The 21,398-nt window shown below is 42.1% G+C and overlaps 1 protein-coding gene across 2 annotated transcripts in view; it reads left to right on the top strand.

Annotated features, from left to right (window-relative positions):
• The window catches only part of chd1 (chromodomain helicase DNA binding protein 1), a 47,641-nt gene that overhangs the window by 5,991 nt on the left and 20,252 nt on the right, over positions 1–21,398 (top strand). For both annotated transcript variants that reach the window (XM_034239882.1, XM_034239881.1), the window contains exons 4-20: positions 635–769; positions 877–1,067; positions 2,173–2,447; positions 4,703–4,928; positions 6,569–6,669; positions 7,863–8,041; positions 10,283–10,407; positions 11,173–11,389; positions 11,475–11,564; positions 11,681–11,871; positions 12,544–12,732; positions 15,271–15,430; positions 16,655–16,807; positions 17,592–17,663; positions 17,750–17,899; positions 20,411–20,559; positions 20,690–20,786. In XM_034239882.1, coding sequence (XP_034095773.1) covers positions 635–769; positions 877–1,067; positions 2,173–2,447; positions 4,703–4,928; positions 6,569–6,669; positions 7,863–8,041; positions 10,283–10,407; positions 11,173–11,389; positions 11,475–11,564; positions 11,681–11,871; positions 12,544–12,732; positions 15,271–15,430; positions 16,655–16,807; positions 17,592–17,663; positions 17,750–17,899; positions 20,411–20,559; positions 20,690–20,786 — 2,700 coding nt within the window. The remainder of the gene's footprint in view (positions 1–634; positions 770–876; positions 1,068–2,172; positions 2,448–4,702; positions 4,929–6,568; positions 6,670–7,862; positions 8,042–10,282; positions 10,408–11,172; positions 11,390–11,474; positions 11,565–11,680; positions 11,872–12,543; positions 12,733–15,270; positions 15,431–16,654; positions 16,808–17,591; positions 17,664–17,749; positions 17,900–20,410; positions 20,560–20,689; positions 20,787–21,398) is intronic.

Genomic DNA, 21,398 nt, shown 5'->3' with positions numbered 1-21,398 from the left:
CTCGTTCTGAAAGAAAGAAGTGAAACGTTCCAACGTGACGGCCGTCTGGGTGTGTGGTGCGAGACGGGAGATGTAGTTCATTGAGCGGTTTCACACAAAAAAGTGTTACTTCACAGTTTTACGACACATTTGTATTTTTTTGACTTGCAAAATTATCTTTTAAATTGACAAACATCGTATGTTATATCATATCAACTGGCATTTTCTTTATAAACTGTACCCTGTGTCCTTTTGTGTCCTTCTATAGTCCATTTCCTGTTGTTTGTCTTGTCTTACCCCGGCTGATACTTCACTAAATCCACTGTTTTAATTGTTCCCTATATTGCCCCTATGCCCTGTAAGGTGTCCTTGGGTGTTATGAAAGGTGCCCCCCAAAATAAATGTATTATTATTATTTATTATGTAATTCGTGGCACAATTTAAACGGGATCGAAAGATAATCTTTCTCTCTCCATCGACTTCAATGCATGCTTTTTCAGAAATAAGGTGGAGGTCCCCGGAAAGGGAGGGACTTCGCCTCTCTATTTGCAAAACTCGAGAGCTACTATGGCTTGATGGGAACTAGTTGGACTCATTTCCAGTAAAGGCCTTTGAACTTGTTCACATATCTTTCCTCTCCACTCATTGATTGCAGTTCTGGAAGTCCAACCCAAGTATCCTAGCAGTGCAAAGATCTGCTATGCTCAGGAAACAGCAGCTTCAGCAACAACAACAGCAGCAGCAGCAGCAGCAGCAACAGCAGAGACAAAGCTCCTCTGGATCTGATGAGGTTAGTTTACAATCCCCCAAAGCAGTTGTTCTGTGCTGTTTGAGCGCTAAGAAGGTGCACTAAATGAATCAGCGCTCTCTGATTGTGCAACTGTCTGTCTCTTCTAGGACTCGTCAAGTAGCGATGGATCTGACTCATCAAGTGGATCTAAAAGGAGAAAAAATTCAGGCTCCTCTGGATCAGGCTCTGGATCTGGGAGTGGTTCTGGATCAGACTCGTCCGCTGAGGAGAAGAGTGAAGAAACGGCGTCAGACTATGAGCCTAGTCACACAATCAAAAGCAGAAAGCCCCCAACCAAGTGAGTGCACAGTTGCCCTTTTTAATTGGATGTCTATTTCCATCTTATAGTAGCCTCTCACCTCAGCTGGTAAGGACTACAAATAACAACTTTTCATGTCTCAGGACCAGAGGTGGGAAGTAGTGGAGTACACATACTTCGTTAGTGTACTTAAGTACATTGTTCTGGTATCAGTACTTTACTCCACTACTTATTTTTCTGACGACTTTTTACAGTTCTAACACAAATACCTGTACTTTCTACTTCTTACATGTTGAACTCAAATACCTGTACTTTCTACTTCTTACATGTTGAACTCAAATACCTGTACTTTCTACTTCTCACATGTTGAACACAAATACCTGTACTTTCTACTTCTTACATGTTGAACACAAATACCTGTACTTTCTACTTCTTACATGTTGAACACAAATACCTGTACTTTCTACTTCTTACATGTTGAACACAAATACCTGTACTTTCTACTTCTTACATGTTGAACCCAAATACCTGTACTTTCTACTTCTCACATGTTGAACTCAAATACCTGTACTTTCTACTTCTTACATGTTGAACACAAATACCTGTACTTTCTACTTCTTACATGTTGAACCCAAATACCTGTACTTTCTACTTCTTACATGTTGAACTCAAATACCTGTACTTTCTACTTCTTACATGTTGAACTCAAATACCTGTACTTTCTACTTCTCTCATTTTCCAAACAGCTGGTTCCTTTAGTCTGAATGTGTGTTTGATGCGTGATCATTATTCTTTAGAGTCATTGCGTGCCTATTGATTTGAACACGATCCGTGTATCCATCATTTCCTGGTCTTCTCTAAAGAAGAGGGACCAATGGAAACGTTGTCATGTTGCCGTTGTTCAGCATGGAAACATTCATTAGCTAACAATGACATTATTGTTCTATTAATATAAAGGGAGGTCAGGTACTCTTTAAAACAGCTGCTAGTTATGGGTACTTTTTACTGAAGTACATTTCAAAGCCTCTTTACTTTCACTTGAGTAAAGAAGTTTAGTCAGTACTTCTACTTTCACCAGAGTATTTTTAAACACGAGTATCTGTACTTCTACTTGAGTAAAGGATGTGTGTACTTTTGCACTCAGGATGAATTATCGGAATGGGAAGAAAAGCACCAACCAGAAGAAGAAAAAGTCCACGAATCATTCTTCTTCTGATGAGGATGATGAGTACAAGAAGGCGGCCGCTGCGGGGCCCCGGCGGCAGGCCACGGTCAACGTCAGCTACAAGGAGGACGATGACCTGAAGACCGACTCCGACGACCTGGTGGAAGTTCTCGGTGAAGACGTCCCGGCGCCTGAGGAAGAAGAGTTTGAGACGTTGGAGAAAGTAATGGAGTCCAGGATAGGGAGGAAAAGAGGTAAGGAACACGCTGATTAATCATTGAATTCAACCGGCACCATAAACAGATCACATTTTGTATTGTCTGGGAATATAATTTGTGACAGTGAATCTGTTTTTATTGAACTATTCCTTCAAGACTATGAGGGTAATTCAGTCATTTTAGCCGTTGCTATTTACTTACAGATGTTGGGTTGTTATAAGTCTGCTTAAACATATTAGTTGTATTTTATTGTTGTAAGCTGCTTATTTATTTCTTATCGATGGAACGTTTAAATTACAGACTGGAAAATTGACTGTTTAGATCTTTGGTCTCACAAATCTTGAACTGCCTGTTAGGGATGCTCCGATCGGCAATTTTGGGGCCGGAATCAGTATCGGCCGATACCGATCGGGGCGGGGCCGATGGGGATCTTCCACAAACAACAACCAACATAATTATTACATTCAAATGAAGTACATTATTCAAGTTTACATTAACTTTGGATAATAACACGGGAGAATTGAGCAGAAGCGCTTTCTTTTCCTCTCAGTATCGTCTCACGCAGCTCACTGATCCAGTAACGAGTGACCCGACAGTAGGGCTGAACGATATATCGTGTCATGGCGATATGCGCATGCGCGATATTAACACCGCAGGGACGTGCGGTTTTATTCATTTAGTTTTTTTAGGACGTGCGATAACCTCTTAAGCACAGTGTGGACCCCCCCCCCCAACAGTTTTTTTTCGAGACTGTGTCTCAGGGCTTCTTAACATTTATGAAACTATTCATGTGTAGCACCAGATTAACGGGAAGAATCTCAGCTAACTGAAGATATGAACCATTTTTACCAAAACAAAACACAAGGGTAATACCAAGCCTCTGAATTGGCACTAAGCGAAAATATGCTACCGCACTTTAGCACAGAATTAAAAATAAAGATACCCTTATTACTTATCGAAACTGCACATACAATATATCCGATTAAAGCTGAGGTTCCACAGATTATTTAAGTATAGTATCATCACTAAGCGATCCGATCTCGCGACAGGGGAAGCAAACACAGACATCACAACACGTACCTTTACGGAGCTTTTACGGGAGATCGTCTCACCGTAGCTGTCAATCTGATCAAAAGACGTGTTCAATGGCATTAAAACGAGAAAAAACGCGGCTGAATCGGTTAATCCATAGGTTGATAATGTATCTGTGGCTTTGAAGCAATTGTTTATAATCCATAATTCTATTTTTATTTAAAAATCGGAGCACAAAAGTTAGCTGCTAATGGTAGCCACCAGAGTGTATGCAGCTTCCGGTTTTGGCTACGCGTCACTCTCACTCCTTATTTGTTCATGTGTCGGTGTGTGTAGAACTTCCCCTTGATTCCATTGGCTCTGACGGTTATAAAGAGATTTCATTCATCAAAATCGACCACGGGGGGCCAGAGATATGGAAAATCCACCCAAATGGCCCCAGAAGTGTTTTTTGGTGCTAAATCTGTCTAAAAAGGTCAAATGTCACTTGTTTTTCATCAATCTTGATACAGGGTACTTATTATATGTTGTACTTTGGATTCCTAAAGCTTTTAGTCTACTAACCCATCATCCAAGGGTAGTTTTCACTATAAGTAGCCTACAAAATAATTTTCGAATCCTCCATCCGGTTAAATATAGTTAAAAAAACGCAATATATATCGCAGGGGGAAAAAAATCGCAATGTCAGTTTTTTTCAATATCGTGCAGCCCTACCCGACGGTGAAGAATAAATATATTTATAACTAGTTTGTTCCAGAGGTAGATAAAATAGCTAAGTGTGTTAGGTCTAACTCTTAGTGTGTGTTGCTCCGCTCATCGGTCCGTCACAGCAGGATTTCTGCTTCACACACGTTGCATACCGTCATTTTCTGACACCTTAAAATACTGCCAGACTGGTGAAGCCGTTTTGCCGCGCACAGAGAAAAGTGTCATGTATTTTACGTCGGCGGCCAATTGATCGGAGCATCCCTACTTCCTGTTTATATGTACCGTAAAAACTTGAGTTGCCGCTGCTTTTAATTGAACTATTCACATCTTAAACTCCACTGTAACTTTTATCCATGTATTTTTTCTTTTAATGTTTATTTTATTATCTTTTCTTTTTAATGACTGATTTTAAATGCCATTTTCTTAATGTCTTTCGTTTTTTGTAAAGCACTTTGAATTGCCTTTGTTGAAAGGTGCTATATAAATAGCCTTGCCTTGAGTTCTAAGGATGAATTTCGATGTATTTGACATTGTTTTAACTTTCCTAACAGCCACAGGAAGTGTCACCACCGTGTACGCCATAGAAGCCGACGGGGACCCTAATCTCAACTTCAATCCCAACAAAGAGGCTGGGGACATCCAGTATCTGATAAAGTGGAAGAACTGGGCGCATATCCACAACACCTGGGAGACAGAGGACACACTCAAGTTACAGAACGTCAAGGGCATGAAGAAACTGGACAACTTCAAGAAGAAGGATACGGAGAAAAAGAGATGGTGAGAGCGTGTTCAAAACCCTTAGATGCATAAGTGGGTCTTTTTGACCCGGTGAGGTGGTTTTCTTGAAGTATCTTTGTAATTACATTTTTTTTATCATTTCATATTCCAGCTATTCCTCAAAAAACATGTTTTGGATATCATGCCATTCAAATGTTACATTTACATTTTAAGAAATTGTAGTTTTTGTATTTCTACCCCGAGCTTCCACAAGTGGGTCAAAAATGACCCGCATGCATTTCCTATGGGAACCTATGATTCTTATCACCTGTTGCTGTCAGGAATACATTCACTGTAGGACACACAGACTACAAGTGACACCTCTCAGAAAGATTATTTTACACAGCAAGATCTGATACCTGTCAGTATAATAATAATACATTATATTTGTATAGGGCTTTTCAAGGACTCAACATCGCTTTCCAATATAAGGGAAGGTTAGGGGGGGGGGTATGGGACTATCAAACTTGATCAACCGGCATGGATTGATGGGGGGTGGGCAATGAGTAGACAAGAGGAGAGGAGATGAGTTTTGAAAAGGGACTGGAATACTGTGAGGGTCTCAGAATAGCGGAGATCTTTGCATCAATATGTTCAAAACCTTTTTTTCAAAATGTAAAAAAAATGTCTAAAATTATAAATAGTGAAAAATTAAATATAAGATATTTCTAGTGTGAACCAAAATATAATACTAAATATTATACAAGTGATTTTTCTTAACAAAAATGGCATAAAAACACATATTATTCTAATACGGGTCCTTTTTGACCCACTTATGGAAGAGTGTAGTCACTCGTGCATCTAAGGGTTACCAGTTTAATGCTGAGATTATTACAAACTGTGTTACAGACCGACAGTTTTTCTTCTGGCCACTGAGCTGCAGGAAAGACTGCTTTGGCATTTATGATGACGATCACATGACAGACAAAGAAACAGTTTCACTGGCCGGCTTTCCTCCCCTTTGGTTCATACAAGGACCTTACCCGTGTTAAAACCCATACCCAAACATATCCATTTCTATCCTTATGCATACATATGACCTGCACACATATGACCTGCACACATATGACCTTCATACATATGACCTGCACACATATGACCTGCACACATATGACCTGCACACATATGACCTGCATACATATGACCTGCACACATATGACCTGCACACATATGACCTGCACACATATGACCTGCACACATATGACCTGCACACATATGACCTTCATACATATGACCTGCACACATATGACCTGCATACATATGACCTGCACACATATGACCTTCATACATATGACCTGCACACATATGACCTGCACACATATGACCTGCACACATATGACCTGCACACATATGACCTGCACACATATGACCTGCACACATATGACCTCTGCAAATAAGACATTGAAAACCACAAGCTAAACGTTGTCCTATATAACTGTTTTTAATTTGGACATATTTATTTAATTGAGACCATTTTGTTGGTACGAAACATAAACCTATGTTTTGATGCGTCGCTGTCACTTCCTTTCCCAGTCATTTGATAACAAGCATGCTCAATTTTTATGAATTGTATTTAGTTTTTTTGAGATTAGAAATACAGGCTATTTCTTATTATCTAATGTTTTTTGTTTTCTCCTCAGGTTAAAAGCTGCATCACCGGAGGATGTAGAGTATTTCAATTGTCAGGAAGAATTAATGGACGACCTGCACTCTCAGTACCAGATTGTGGAGCGAATCATAGGTGAGCTTTCTACATCTTGTTGTTTGTATTTAGTAGGGGTCGATATTCCGCATTTGACCGATTATCGGTATCGGCCTTTTTTTTAATCAAATTGCCGATAAAACTTTGGCTCTGATGCGGCCGTTTCTCTGGCTGCAGTCACCACTCTCTGTACACGAGCAATGTCCCGCCCACAGCGCTATCTGATAGGCTATTACTGAAGATTTTCCGGGCGAGAGCCAGCCAGAGAGGCGGGACCTTCTCAGATTACAGGCAGGTGAACGCAGACACAGACTGAAGCAAGCAGCAGCGCTGAGCGGCAGAGCCATACATGTGTTAAACCGAAGTTCAATAAACATCCCTATCCCCTATGCTGAAGTTGCAAAAACACCACGATCTTATCATCCAATTCTATCAGTTTCCCAGTTACACAGGGACGCGGGAAGTCAGTCAGAGTTGGGGGTGCGTGCAGCGTCTCGCAGCGGAGTAACTGTCGTGGGGGGGAGGGGCTGCGAGTGGAGTCTCGCAGTTTTTCAGGTTGATATGTGAAGCTCATTAGCTAGCCAACATGTAGCAAATGTTTAGCAAAATATTAGAAGTGACGCTACTAGATTAACGTTAGGTCTACTGTAATAGCCTCACTTTTAATAGTTTGCAAAACATTACGGGACCCCCTTGAAAACGAGTTGGTGCATCTCAAGGGGTTTATCCCAATGAATACAATTTCTATATATTAGCTAGCACTAGTGTTTTGCAGTTGCTAGCAGCTTATTGGGATGTTATGCTAGATAGACAGGCATTGTTTTGATATAATAAATGAAGCATTATTGTTAGTTAAGCATGTCAGCCTGCAGCCCCACTTCTTGTCTCTCTCTAACTCATTGCAGATGGCTGCACTAAAGAAAAGGGCACAGAGAGGAAACCAGTTGTAAGATGTTTAAAAGTTCATTAAACATAATATGCTTAAATGCATTTCAAAGAAGTTGTGTTGGAGTTTGTGTTATTCTACATTTTGACACCAGGATTTTCAGATTTTACTGCAAATGTATATCGGTTCCAAATATCGGTTATCGTCTCCTTTATTATTAATAATCGGTATCGGCCTTGAAAAAGCCATATCGGTCGATCCCTAGTATTTAGTACTTTCCGCTGAATACCTTTAATGCTATTTGGATTCCTGCAACTTAACGGCTCTCTGACTTTCTATGCTGCAGGACATTCCAACCAAAAGTCAGCGGCGGGTTACCCAGACTATCTGTGCAAGTGGCAGGGTTTGCCATATTCGGAGTGTAGCTGGGAGGACGGCGCTCTCATCGGCAGGAAGTTCCAGAAATGCATCGACAACTACATGAGCAGAAACCAGTCCAAGAACATTCCTTTCAGAGACTGCAAGGTAACGCACCGGGACGTATGCAGGGGAAGCCTGTTGTTAAGTAGATCACCAATGTTTATGTTGTTATTTAGAAAATATGTCAGCTTCTCAGTAGGGATGCAAGTGATTATTCGAATATTCGTTACAGTCTCCATAATCGAATATTATTTTTAAAAATCGATTTTATTTATATATATTTTTATTATTATTTGTGTTTTTTTTTTCTTTTTCTGGCTTAGTTTCAACAAAAATATAGACTAATGCTAATAATAGTAATAGTGTTAATAATTGTAAATGGCCATTGGTCACACCACCAGTTTGTTTTTACTGTAAACTTGGAGGAAGCCTGCGTGCAGAGCAGACTGCTGCTGCAGCACGCTACAAACCGACCCCGCCCCCACCCCCACCCCCCCTCTCCCTCACACCGACCCCGCCCCCACCCCCCCTCTCCCTCACACGTGCGACTAAAGATGAACAAAGCGGCAGGTAAAAAGAGTTCCTCCTCGTGGAACTACTTCGAACTTACAAGTCCAAAGGAAGTTAAATGCAAGCTCTGCGAAAAGACGTTGGTCTATCACAGCTCAACCTCAACAATGCGTTCGCATTTGAGTGCGAAGCACGCCAAAGAGGTTACAGAGAAAGACGCAGCACAGCCGGCCATTACCAACTTCACTTCAAGGCCACGTCGTTGTGATGACATGCGTGCATGTGTGTTGTTTAGTGCTGGGGGGAAACGATTATTTTGAAAACGATTAATCGGGCGATTATTTGATCGATTAGTCGACTAATCTAACGATTATTTTTCTGTTGTTCAATTCATAAAAAACGTAATGTAAACATTTTTTTTCACGATACTGTGTCTCAGGGGATCTTAATATTTAAGAACCTATTAATGTGTTATACCAGATTAACGGTAATAATCTCAGCTAACTGCCGATACAAACCATGTTTACCAACACAAAACACAAGTCTCATAAGAAGCATCTAAATGACCCCTGAGCGAAAAATGCTAACGGACATTGGCACAGAACTCAAGATAAAAGTACCCTTATTACTTATCGTAGCTGCACATACAATATATCCGATTAAAGCTGAGACTCCACAGATTATGTAGGTACATAGTATCATCACTGAGTGATCCGGACTCGCGACAGGGGAAGCAAATACAGTCATCACAACACGTACCTTCACAGAGCTTCTCGGGAGATCGTCTCACCACCGTAATCTGATCAAAAAACGTGTTCAATGGCAATAAAATGAGAAAAAACGCGGCTGAATCGGTTAATCCATAGGTTTTTAACGTCTATGTATAAAAAAATGATTGAATTTATAATCCATAATTCCATTTTATGTAAAAATCGGAGAGCAAATGCTAGCTGCTAATGGTAGCCACCACAGCTAGCTGCTGCTTCTGCTAGGCTATGCAGCAGTCTCAGTGAGATATAAATATATAAATATCTTTGCGTTTTGGACTAACTTTAAAATATTCCCATGCTTTTGAAGACCTGGGGCGAGATGTTTTCGTTTGGGGGCTTCGTGCGCAATCCTGTGAGGAGGAGGTGGTAGCCGTTTCAGTCTCCATTGTGTTTGAAGTGCGATTGCGAACTGCTTGTTGCTTTGGGTGACCCACGTGTGTGTAGCGACGCGTCGACGCGGAAATATGTCGTCGACGATATTTTGAAGTCGACGCGTCGCTACAGCACTAGTGTTGTTTGTACTGTTAAACATGTTCCAGTAAAGAAAACAACGGAATTCCTTTTTGTCTGAGTTTTTTTTTTTTTCTCCCGTGTGTCGGTCGAATAATCGCTTATTATTCGCCAGGGCTGCCGATTAATCGATTTTGATCATGGTCAGTTTCTGGCAACCCTACTTCTCAGCTTGTTGTTGACCCGCTCTTTCAGACTAAAACTATGTTAACAAAGACTGGAAAGCTGTGTAGTGTTGTACGTTGTCTCGAAGCTCATTCATTCAAAGTATGAAAGCTAGCATCTTCCGGTTGGTTGCAATGGGGAAACAAGTGTCAAAAATATGTAGTAACACAAACACTTATTAAAATCCAGGGGGCGGAGCTAGTTTGTTGTACAACAGCCAAGAATTGTGTCAAGATATCGTTGTCCTAGGTTAAAAAAGAAGCACTTGGAGCGTTATGTTGACACAGGGCCTAAGTCTAGCTCAATGTGATCTCTTCTGTGTCAGTTCAAGTGAACTGAACCCCATTCAGTTTGGACTTGAATATTCAACCACTGCTCTTCTCTCCTGCAGGTGCTCAAACAGAGACCCAGGTTTCTGCCTATGAAGAAGCAGCCGACGTACATAGGAGGCGAAGGACTGGAGCTCCGAGACTACCAGTTGGACAGCTTGAATTGGATGGCCCACTCCTGGTGCAAGTATGTTTCATCCTTTTAATTCTCAACTTGTGTCACGACTAGGGGTGCAACAACTAATCGACTTAATCGATGACCAAATTAGTTGCCAACTAATTCAGTCGTCGATTCGTTGGTGTTTTGTCAATTTGTCTAAACATTTATCAAAAGTGCTCCACATCCAGACGGAGGAATGCACCGGGTTCGACTGTCTTTCTCTGTAGCCCCATCCACGAGTAACGTTTCCACGTCAGGTGTTATGTATGCTAGCAGCAACACACGCAGTTAACTACATGATACAAACACGGGTTAATGATTAGAGGAAACAGAGTTACTTATTTTGTTAAAGTTTCAGCTCTTCTGTCATCAGATTATTTAATACGATTTGTTAAAACATTGTTGTTTCTTTTGATGTGAAATATTATTTATTTAATTTAAATATAAAGCAATGTTAATTTTGTTCACAATTTGTTTAGTTAATTTAATAATATATGTATTTTTGAATCAAGTATTCATCTTTATTGTCTTCATTGTTAGTTTCCACATGCCTAAAACAACCTCAAGCTAAATCTAAAAAGTTGATGGCTAAATAAGAGCGTTTGAGAAGTTGTGCAAGGCATAATAGTCGATTAATCGATAATCAAATTAGTCGTTTGTTGCAGCCCTAGTCACGACCCATTCTGTAATCACGAGGATGCACCTAGCGAATAAAAAAACATCCCATGGAGATATGATGTGTACCAGCTCCTCAGTCTAAGCTCTTGTTTCTCTCATTTTCTTCCTTCATAGAAGCCACAGTTGCATTCTTGCAGATGAGATGGGTTTAGGGAAGACCATCCAGACAATCTCCTTCCTCAACTACCTGTTCAACGATCACCAGCTGTACGGACCCTTCCTGTTGGTCGTGCCTCTCTCTACGCTCACCTGCTGGCAGAGGGAAATCCAGCTTTGGGCCCCTCTGATGAACTTTGTCGTCTACCTGGGAGACATCAGCAGCAGGAACATGGTATGGTGGTACACACTTACATCCACATTATGGGGTGGTCTCACTGTAAACGGTTTATTAAAGTCTTTTATTTCCTTTTCAACAGATCAGGACACACGAGTGGATGCATCCTCATAACAAGAGGCTAAAGTTTAACATCATTCTCACGACGTATGAGATTCTTCTCAAAGACAAGGTCAGTATCTATCTCGTTGTTTATCACATGATTGCCCAAATGAACGACAGGAAAAAAGGTCATTTCGAATGCCCTGCAGTGTGTCCATGTTAACCTTGTGTCGTGTGTATTTCCAGTCATTTTTGGGCGCTGTTAGCTGGGCTTTCATTGGTGTGGATGAGGCGCATCGACTGAAGAACGACGACTCCCTCCTGTACAAGACCATGATGGATTTCAAGTCCAATCACAGGCTTCTGATCACAGGAACGCCGCTGCAGAACTCTCTGAAGGAGCTGTGGTCCCTGCTGCACTTCATCATGCCAGAGAAGTACGCTTTATTCATTATTAAGCTTAAATCTTGGATCATGATGATGGTTGTTGTACTGTACTATTCTCTGAGTGGCAGTAACAGTGCAGCACAGGGTAATATCAATGGGAGGGTCTGCGCTCTAAACATCTGATGTGGAAAATGTGTTTTTCGTCACTGCTCTGAATTCTTTTTTAAACTTATAAGATAATCTCCTTGTCCTTTTCATGCAGTTGCCATAATAAAACATCCAGTAACTGCTATTTCCCCTTTGTAATATTATTTGTTTTAGTTGTTTGCTTTCATTCAGACACTTAGCTCCAGTGTAACAAATCAGATATTGCTGTGTGCACGACATTAAGTCAGAATATAGACCGGTCACTACAGAGCAACGCACGCTGTGTCGGAGCCAAAGTAGCACATTTTAAATTACTTTATTTTATCAGCAATCGGATATAAAACATGTAAGAGCTACTACCAAAACAATTGATTTGAACTGTATGTTAAGTAGACTTCACAAACAGACCGGTGTACTGCAGATAGCTATGACCACTCCTTTCTAAAGATCTTGAAACACGTGGTTTTAGAAATGCACCATGACTATCATATCGGGCAAATGGTCTTACAGTAAGTAGGTTGTGTAAGGAATGTGTACGGCACTTCTGATGTTTGTTGTATGTGTTGTTTCTCTAGGTTTCACGCATGGGAGATCTTTGAGGAGGCGCATGGTAAAGGCAGAGACTCGGGGTACGCCAGTCTGCACAAAGAGCTGGAACCGTTCCTCCTGCGAAGAGTCAAGAAGGACGTGGAGAAATCTCTTCCTGCCAAAGTGGAGCAGATCCTCAGAGTGGAGATGAGTGCTATCCAGAAACAGTATTACAAGTAAGAGCTGGACTCGCCCCCTTCACAAGTAGATCGTTTCATTATGCACGCAAACTATAAGTGAGTTTAGGTTGGTATGTGCTGAATGTTAAGCAGTGAAACACTTGTGTCTGCTTCCTTTTGTCCATGTTGGTCTAGCATGTCAAGGCTTTGTTCATAATGACAGAGCAGCCTTTCAAGTGTCTGGTGTTTATGTGCTGCTGTAGAAAAATATGAACCAGGAAAACAGTTGAAAGCTTGTTCGCGGGCAAGTCTCTTTCTGCACTGGTGAATGTATAAGAATCCTATTTTTTCATTTATTCTAAGCATAACTGACTTTTTACATTATACTCAAAAACACTTGGAAGTGCCCTGCGTGACTTTTGAATCATAAATGCAATCTCCAGACGTAATTAGCTAATGTAATGCTATAAATGAACCACAGTACTGTTGCGTTGCTGCGCTATCATCACCGCTAAGCTAAAGGCGGCTAATGTTAGGCGTCATGGCGTTAGGTAGTCTCATTTAGCCCCTTGTTAGGAACCTGGGTTGCGTTCCGATAATCCAAAAATCAGCTCCGAAATTCAAACCCTATATCTCCTATTCCTTGACCTCTGAGTGAAACGTCACGGGGTTAAGGGATAGTGGATAGGAGAATTCAAAAGGACGAGAGAGAGAGAGAGAGAGAGAGAGAGAGAGAGAGACAGACAGACAGACAGACAGACAGACAGACAGACAGACAGACAGCAACATGGATGTTCAATAAGAACGAGGGACTACTGTAAACTCATCTAGAGACTCTGCACCGTGCTCTGATGCTGTTGTTTTATGCTTTATGAACGTGGACAACAGAGAAACATATTCTTCAGGACCAAAGATGGAATTGAAATAAAAGGAAAGTGAAGCTTCTGCTCGTCACCCTCTCCCTCCGGTCCACATTAATACAAATGATCCCAATACGTATGATTGATGAAAAGATCTTAAAATCAACACAAATGTATTTATTATAAACGTTAGTCCTTAACATCTATCTCTGTGTATATCACCATTCAAACATCTTTTAAAAGTTGAACAAACTCCACACAGCTCAGTAAAGACTGTGAAATGTCGACTTTATTTGATCATTTCAGTAAAAACTAACGTTCATATTTCTCTCTTTGATTATAATACTGATGAACGTTCAAAACAAAGCACTTTGGCAACTTACCACATACGTTTTAAAAAGCTTAATAAGCACCGTAACTTTCATGATATCATTTCTCCCATTATCGTTTGTGTCCGTGAACGGCCGACTGTTGAGTGACGGCAAATGCTGCGGCTGCAATGCATTGTGGGGCAGCATTTTCTCCTCTCCTTTCGGTTAGGGAGGTCCAGTGGTTCCTAAGCTAAAGGAGGTTATAAAGGAAGTTTGAAACCTCCTTTCCTTTCATTTGGAGAATTGGAACGTCACTTATCATGGCTGCCACTGAGGTACCTCCAGGTCATTTCACTCCGTCAGGAAGGTTCCTAAGCTAAATGGACTATTGGAATGGGCCCCTGCTTTTTGAATGACACTGAGAGCAGTGCTTCTCAAAGTGTGGTCCGCGGAACACTGGTGGTCAATGAGCGCCCCCTAGTGGTCCGTGAGTTTATTGGTAACATTTTAAATTAATTAATTAATTTGAGTTTTCCGCACTCTCGCGGGAATATCTCCGCAATGGAGCGAGCTTAAGTTTCACTTTCAATTGCATGATATAGCCCCGCGCAACACCTTCATCACACATCTTGCCACTTGTTTGTACCATGTTCAGGCGATTTGTAATCTGTTCTAGAAAAACGATGTGATTTTGGATATTTGTGGAGTTAGGTGGTCCGCGAGTGTTTTTTTATTGGTTAAGTGGTCCTTGGTATGAAAAAGTTTGAGAAACACTGACTTAGAGGATTCAGATATTCACCAGTGGGGTGTTAACTGATGTATTTTATGTTGTAGAACAAAATAAGAAAATCTCCTCAGCTTGTGTTAACCGCAGAAACCATTTGCCGCTTTCACACCAAGTACTTAGCCGGTACTTGTTCCCCCCGAAACTCTTAAGTCCCTGGAACTGTCGCGTTCACACGGGAATAAGTCCCCAAGGGAGGATTTGGCAAATGAAGCCGCTGACGTCACTTCTTCTCCTTCTTCTGCTTTGGGTTCACATAACTTTTCGGAGTTTTACTGGGCGTGGTTTGCAATTCGCCCAGCCAATCAGGAATTGTTGGCGTGGCCGACACCCACGAACCATTCCCTCCTCAGGAAAGTACTACCTCTCTAGCAGGGACTATCTGGGGGTGAAAAGGTTCACGCGAACTAGGGACTAGTTCCAGATCCTTTTTGGTGTGAAACCAAATCTCCCCCCTATCGGCCTAGTTCGGGGGGGAAAGTACTCCGATGTGAAAGCGCCTATAGACAGAAACTGGATTCATTCAGGCACAACTTTATGGATGAGATTTCTACTTTATTTCATGTTACAGCGAGACATTTTCTACCCAATTTTCACCATAGTTTACTAATAAGTGTGTGTGTCTTGTGTTTGTGATCAGATGGATCCTCACCAGGAACTACAAGGCTCTGAGTAAAGGTAAAGGCAGCACGTCGGGCTTCCTGAACGTCATGATGGAGCTGAAGAAGTGTTGTAACCACTGTTACCTTATCAAGCCGCCCGAGGACAACGAGTTCCTCAACAGAGCCGAGGCATTACAGGTCGGTTCATTTGATCTAACCAGATTATGTTCTATAGGGATATGAGTTACTGCTTTTAAAGGGAACATAACATCCTACATGATACTGAATGTGCAGCAGCATGTCCATTTAAAGTAATGGTGCCGTTCAACAATTGATAGGAAGCCTAAATATAAATGAACATCAAGGCATGTATGTTTATGTATAATTGAAAAGTCCTGTCAATAGAATCATGCATAACACAGACAATATGGGTATGAGAATGCAAATCTACGCTGGAACACCAAACACAAATAATTTCCCTCAGTTTCAGGCCTTCATGTGCTCTTCATATAAAAAGCCAGGATAAAAACGACTTGTAAACAAACCGGCTGGGGGGCTACATCTCTGTTGCTTGTGTGGTGTCACTTATGGCGCTTTTCCACTGCAGGGCCTCGCTCGGCTTAGTACGGTATAGTTAGGCCTCGGTAGGCCAGGCTCACTTTATGCTGCGTTTCCATTACAGTTTAGTAGCTGGGGCAGTAACTATAGTAACGCAGTGTAGGCGGAGCCGTGACGTCATCTTCAATGCGAAACACAAAATCAACATCAGCCGTTAGCTGTTAGCCCTCAGAGCTCACAGCTCTTCATATCTGTTCAGAAACTAGACACAAGTTAAACAAGTACAAACCACAGACTGCCTGTGTCATGGAGAATACAGTCGCTGGTTTATTTATGTCTGTAGGCCGTTGTTGTGAGTGTAGACGGTCGGAGTATATACTGCATTAGCTTAGCCGATCTCCATTCAGAAAACACGCATTTTAAAAGGCTTTTCGTCTGTCTGCAGACTTGACAAAGCATTAATTCATGGTTTTTACTAACCAGTATCAGTATGTTGTTACTTCGGCATCATTTTGAAACGTGTATTACAATTAAACCACTTTAAATGTGTTCATTGTGTTGTAGTTGTAGCCCCCTTGCCAGCGATTCTCTCTCTAGTTTAACATATTCAGCCCGGTTGTTGGCTCGGAAAGAACCTGGATTTTGGAGGGCCAGAAAACTGTGAAAAAGTACCCGCTAGCCGGAACTACGCCTAGTGGAAACGCAACAAAAAACGGGCCGGGTTTGGTACGGCACGCTTAAACCGTGCTACGTGCTGCTGTGGAAATGCGCCATTAGTGTATTAAATTCCAGTAGCTTACCAAATCACTACAGTTGATTACATATTGACTTTCCTTAACTTTTCCCCCTCTTTCCCTCCCACAGCAACTGATCCGCAGCAGTGGGAAGCTGGTGCTGCTGGACAAGCTGCTGGTGCGTCTGAAGGATCGAGGCCACCGAGTCCTGATCTTCTCCCAGATGGTTCGGATGCTGGATATCCTGGCTGAATACCTGAAGAGCCGACAGTTCCTCTTTCAGGTAGCTAACCCTAACTCTGTCATCAACGTACATGCGCACACACAGAGGGGGTATTGTTTAGTTTGTTGTTTTTTGCACAATTTAATAAATGAACAACAGGAAGAGGCAAGATTTAACTCCGTTATAGAGAACAAAAGATTTATATACAAACATTTAGTTGACAAACTTGAGTTCAACCGTGATGGCAAACTATTAACCGATGTAAAGGGTGTGTGTGTGTGTGTGTGTGTGTGTGTGTGTGTGTGTGTGTGTGTGTGTGTGTGTGTGTGTGTGTGTGTGTGTGTGTGTGTGTGTGTGTGTGTGTGTGTGTGTGTGTGTGTGTGTGTGTGTGTGTGTGTGTGTGTGTGTGTGTGTGTGTGTGTGTGTGTGTGTGTGTGTGTGTGTGTGTGTGTGTGTGTGTGGTCATAATACACAAGTCAGACATTTCTTTATTTGAAAAAAGTCACACTTTTATAGCAAACACAAGGTTAATACACAATGATAATATGAATTCCATAGTGATGGCAAACTCTTAGAATAACATATAATAAAAAAACAATTATATGTGTGTGTGGGCAGCACATTGGTTTATACACCTGCTTGACTCCTAAGCAATTTTCAAATGGATCTTAAAACAAAAACACACGTTTGCAAAATGTTGACGTCATATATGGTAAGAATGTAGAGTTTCTCAAGTAAAGGAGCAGATGGGAAGTATGACTGTTCGGGTTGCAATCCTAACAAAGTTACACAAGAGCTCTCCCTGAATATCCTCCCAGCTAACTGAATGTGTACATTTGTGTAGCGGTTAGATGGCTCCATCAAAGGGGAGATGAGGAAGCAGGCGTTGGATCACTTCAATGCCGAGGGATCAGAGGTAAGTTCTTCTCCCTGAATACAGTAAATGCTCTCAGTGCTTTATCCGAATGAATCAGGACTGATACAACCTCCATGTGTGTCCAGGATTTCTGCTTCTTGTTATCAACGCGTGCCGGTGGTCTGGGTATCAATCTGGCCTCGGCTGACACAGTCGTGATCTTTGACTCCGACTGGAACCCCCAGAACGACCTGCAGGCTCAGGCCCGAGCTCACAGGATCGGGCAGAAGAGACAGGTAAGAAACAGCTGCTTTCGCCCATAATCCATCCTTTTTAAATGTTTTTATTGTCCTGTAATATTAGGCCTGTAACGATAATTAATTTGGTTGGACGATACATGTTCCTGGAAGTTATTGCGATAAACAGTAATATTGTCGGCACCGTTGTAAGACCGCTGACATAATGATAATAATATATAATAATAATTCAAGTACATCCTTTCAAACAGAACTTTTTATTGAACATTCAATATTGCAAATGAAATGTGAAATAATATTTAAAGGTCCCATGTCATGGCCATTTCCACTGATCATAATTCCATTGTTGAGGTCTACTAGAACAGATTTACATTGTTCAATTTTCCAAACTCACATTGGTTTCGCATCTGTATAGTATGTGTATTCACTCTCTCCACTAAACGGCTTGTTGCAGCTCTTGCCCCCCCCTCCCTGTGAGCACAGTGTGCTCCGATTGGTCGGGACGTTGTGAATCGCGCTGAGCTCCGTTGAGGTGTTGTTTCCTTGTTTAGCGATACACAGCGAAACACAGCCAAACTCATCCTGAGCACACACAAAGTCACAGCCGAAGTAAAAACAATAAGTGTGGCTTGATATTGAGTAAGAAAAAGGTTGATAAACGCTGTGAGAATGGGTCTGCAGAGAGAATGGGTCTGCAGGAGAGAATGGGTCTGCGGAGAGAGGAATGGGTCTGCGGAGAGAATGGGTCTGCAGGAGAGAATGGGTCTGCAGGAGAGAATGGGTCTGCAGAGAGAACCGGGTCCGTAGAGAGAATGGGTCTGCGGAGAGAAGGGGTCTGCGGAGAGAATCGGTCTGCGGAGAGAATGGGTCTGTGGAGAGGCAATGGGTCTGCGGAGAGAACGGGTTCTGCGGAGAGAAGGGTCTGCGGAGAGAATGGGTCTGCGGAGATGGAGACTGGTCTGCGGAGAGAATGGGTCTGCGGAGAGAACGGGTCTGCGACGGAGAACGGGTCTGAGCGACGGGGTCTGCAGAGAGAATTTCGCCGCGATCCCAACTGTCTGTTTCAGCCTGCAGCCCAGGGAGGAGAGATCAGCAGAGCTGCCTGCACTGAGTGTGTGAGGAAGTCCGTGGATTGGTCAATTTGGACCAATCAGCGGGGGCTTAACGTAACGGCTCCGCGGACGTAACGTAACGGCTCCACGGATTGGTCCATTTCGTTCCGGGGACGACATGACATCATGATGTACCCGGAAGAATCAAATGGACAGTGACGTATCTCCAACGAGGCGTTTTGGGGAGGTATTTTCTGTGTTAGAGTTTTACTCGCTCCATGGTGTACTTTGAGGGTTTTGACTCTGCACACCGTTTACATAAAAACCTTCATAACACACAAGGGGACGGGTACTAACCGGAAAAGCATGACATGTCACCTTTAAATGATATATAATAAATAAACAAATAAATTAAATTATAACAATTTTATTAAATCACACACAACCAAAACAATAAATAAATAGACTCAGGCTGGAAAACAGAGCTCTCTTGTGGCCAAAACACGCAATTGCATATGTGAAAATGCAGTAGTAGACTTCCGAGCATGGTTGCCATGGTTGCCCTTCTGTTTATTCTCCGCGGTGGATTTAGCAGCAGAGGTGGGGAGAGGCAGGGCTCTTTTTCTCCGTCAGCAGCAGCTGATCTCTCTTTCCGGTCCGATTAGACTTCACTCGCGTTTATGTTCATATCGATCAGATCTAGCTAGTTCTAGCTAATAGGCGCATTCACACCGCAGTACTTTTCCCACAAAGGTTCATGAGAACTCTTTAGTTCTCATGAACTAAGTACAGATCGCGTTCACACCGGAATAAGTCCCTGGGGGTGGATTAGGCAAATGAAGCCGCTGACGTCACTTCTTCTTCTTCTGCTTTGGGTTTACTGGCAGGCCGCAAACCACTTCACGGCGTATACTGCCGCCCAAAGTCCCCGGCCGGAAGTAAATCGCCAGAACGCCGACACCTCCTCATCTCCACCGCTCCCATGTTTTATTTTGTGTTGCCATAAGTTAGTCTCTGCGTTTCTGCGCTGGGCTAATGCTAATAATGCTAATGCGAGAATAATAAAATTGTTGTTGTTGTTGGCGAAACACATCAGCAATAGACACGGCGTAGACACGGAGCCGTTTGGCCCCACAGAGCGGTTCGTCTGCAGATCTACTCACCTTGGGAGCCGTTATCTGCGTTTCCCTGTCGGCCTCGTGTGGCCAAACCGTCTATCTGATGGAGAACTGTAGCGGATACGACCGTTACCGTTCTCGTGTGGCTCCAGCCTTAGTAACACCTGGCTTTATTACTTGTTGATAGGCCTTTTTATCTCTGATTATTTTACATTGTAACATATAGCTACAGACATCAGTAAATGTGCTTTAATATATATTTAAATGATGGTTAGCCTTTCTAGCACTAGTCACTTCATATTTCATTTTCTGCGCTGCCACAGTGTGTTTAAAGGCTATTCCCTCGATAAACACATTATACTGTTGTTGCTGACCCACAGGTGAACATCTACCGTCTGGTGACAAAAAGCTCAGTAGAGGAGGAAATCATTGAGAGGGCGAAGAAGAAAATGGTGCTGGACCACCTTGTGATTCAGAGGATGGACACGACGGGGAAAACTGTCCTCCATACGGGATCCGCTCCCTCCAGGCAAGAAACAATCTGCTGTTGTGTTTTGACGTCCTTATTGTTGACAGAAGAGCACCATAAAACCCCTGTGTTCACACACTGCTTCTACACTCGGCTGTCATCTAAATTGAGTGTGTTTTACTGCTTACAGTTCTGCACCGTTCAACAAGGAGGAGCTGTCCTCCATCCTGAAGTTCGGTGCTGAGGAGCTGTTCAAAGAGCCAGAGGGCGAGGAGCAGGAGCCTCAGGTAAATAATTATCAGATATGCTAATAGTTCGTACTTGTATACAGCGCTTTATCCAGTCGGTTCGACCCCTCAAAGCGCTTTGCTGCTACAAGTCATTCACCCATTCATACAGAGCGGTGGCAAGTACTCTTGGAAGCTAACAATCACACACACTCTCACTCACACACAGTTGGCCATCGGGAGCAATTTAGGATTAAGTATGTTGCCCATGGAAACGTCGACTTGTTGACTGAACAGGATGGGATCTATTTATTTATTTATCCCAGGGGGAAGTTTGGTGTGGTAGCAATTTGTCCATATAGAATAAAAACAAACTTTTAAATAAACACAACACGTTAACAAGTGAAAATGTGCGATAAAAATCAAAGAAATAGAATATTATGGTAAAAAAGTGCAATAAAAATATGATTTTTTTAATTAAAAATAAGGTAAACTTAAAATGTGCAAATGTAAATAAATGTATGATATATATAACATCAGTGTATTTGTATAAATGTGTATATTATAAAACATTTATTAGTATTTTATGAAGATATTCTTGCTCAATGGAACAGCTAAAGAGGGTTCTTGCTGCCGATGGTGACGTAAATACAGTGTGTACTTAAACAATAG

Source organism: Gymnodraco acuticeps, unplaced genomic scaffold (genome assembly GCF_902827175.1).
Source record: "Gymnodraco acuticeps unplaced genomic scaffold, fGymAcu1.1, whole genome shotgun sequence".
Classification (NCBI taxonomy): Eukaryota; Metazoa; Chordata; class Actinopteri; order Perciformes; family Bathydraconidae; genus Gymnodraco; species Gymnodraco acuticeps.
This window is presented reverse-complemented; position numbering and strand designations above follow the sequence as displayed.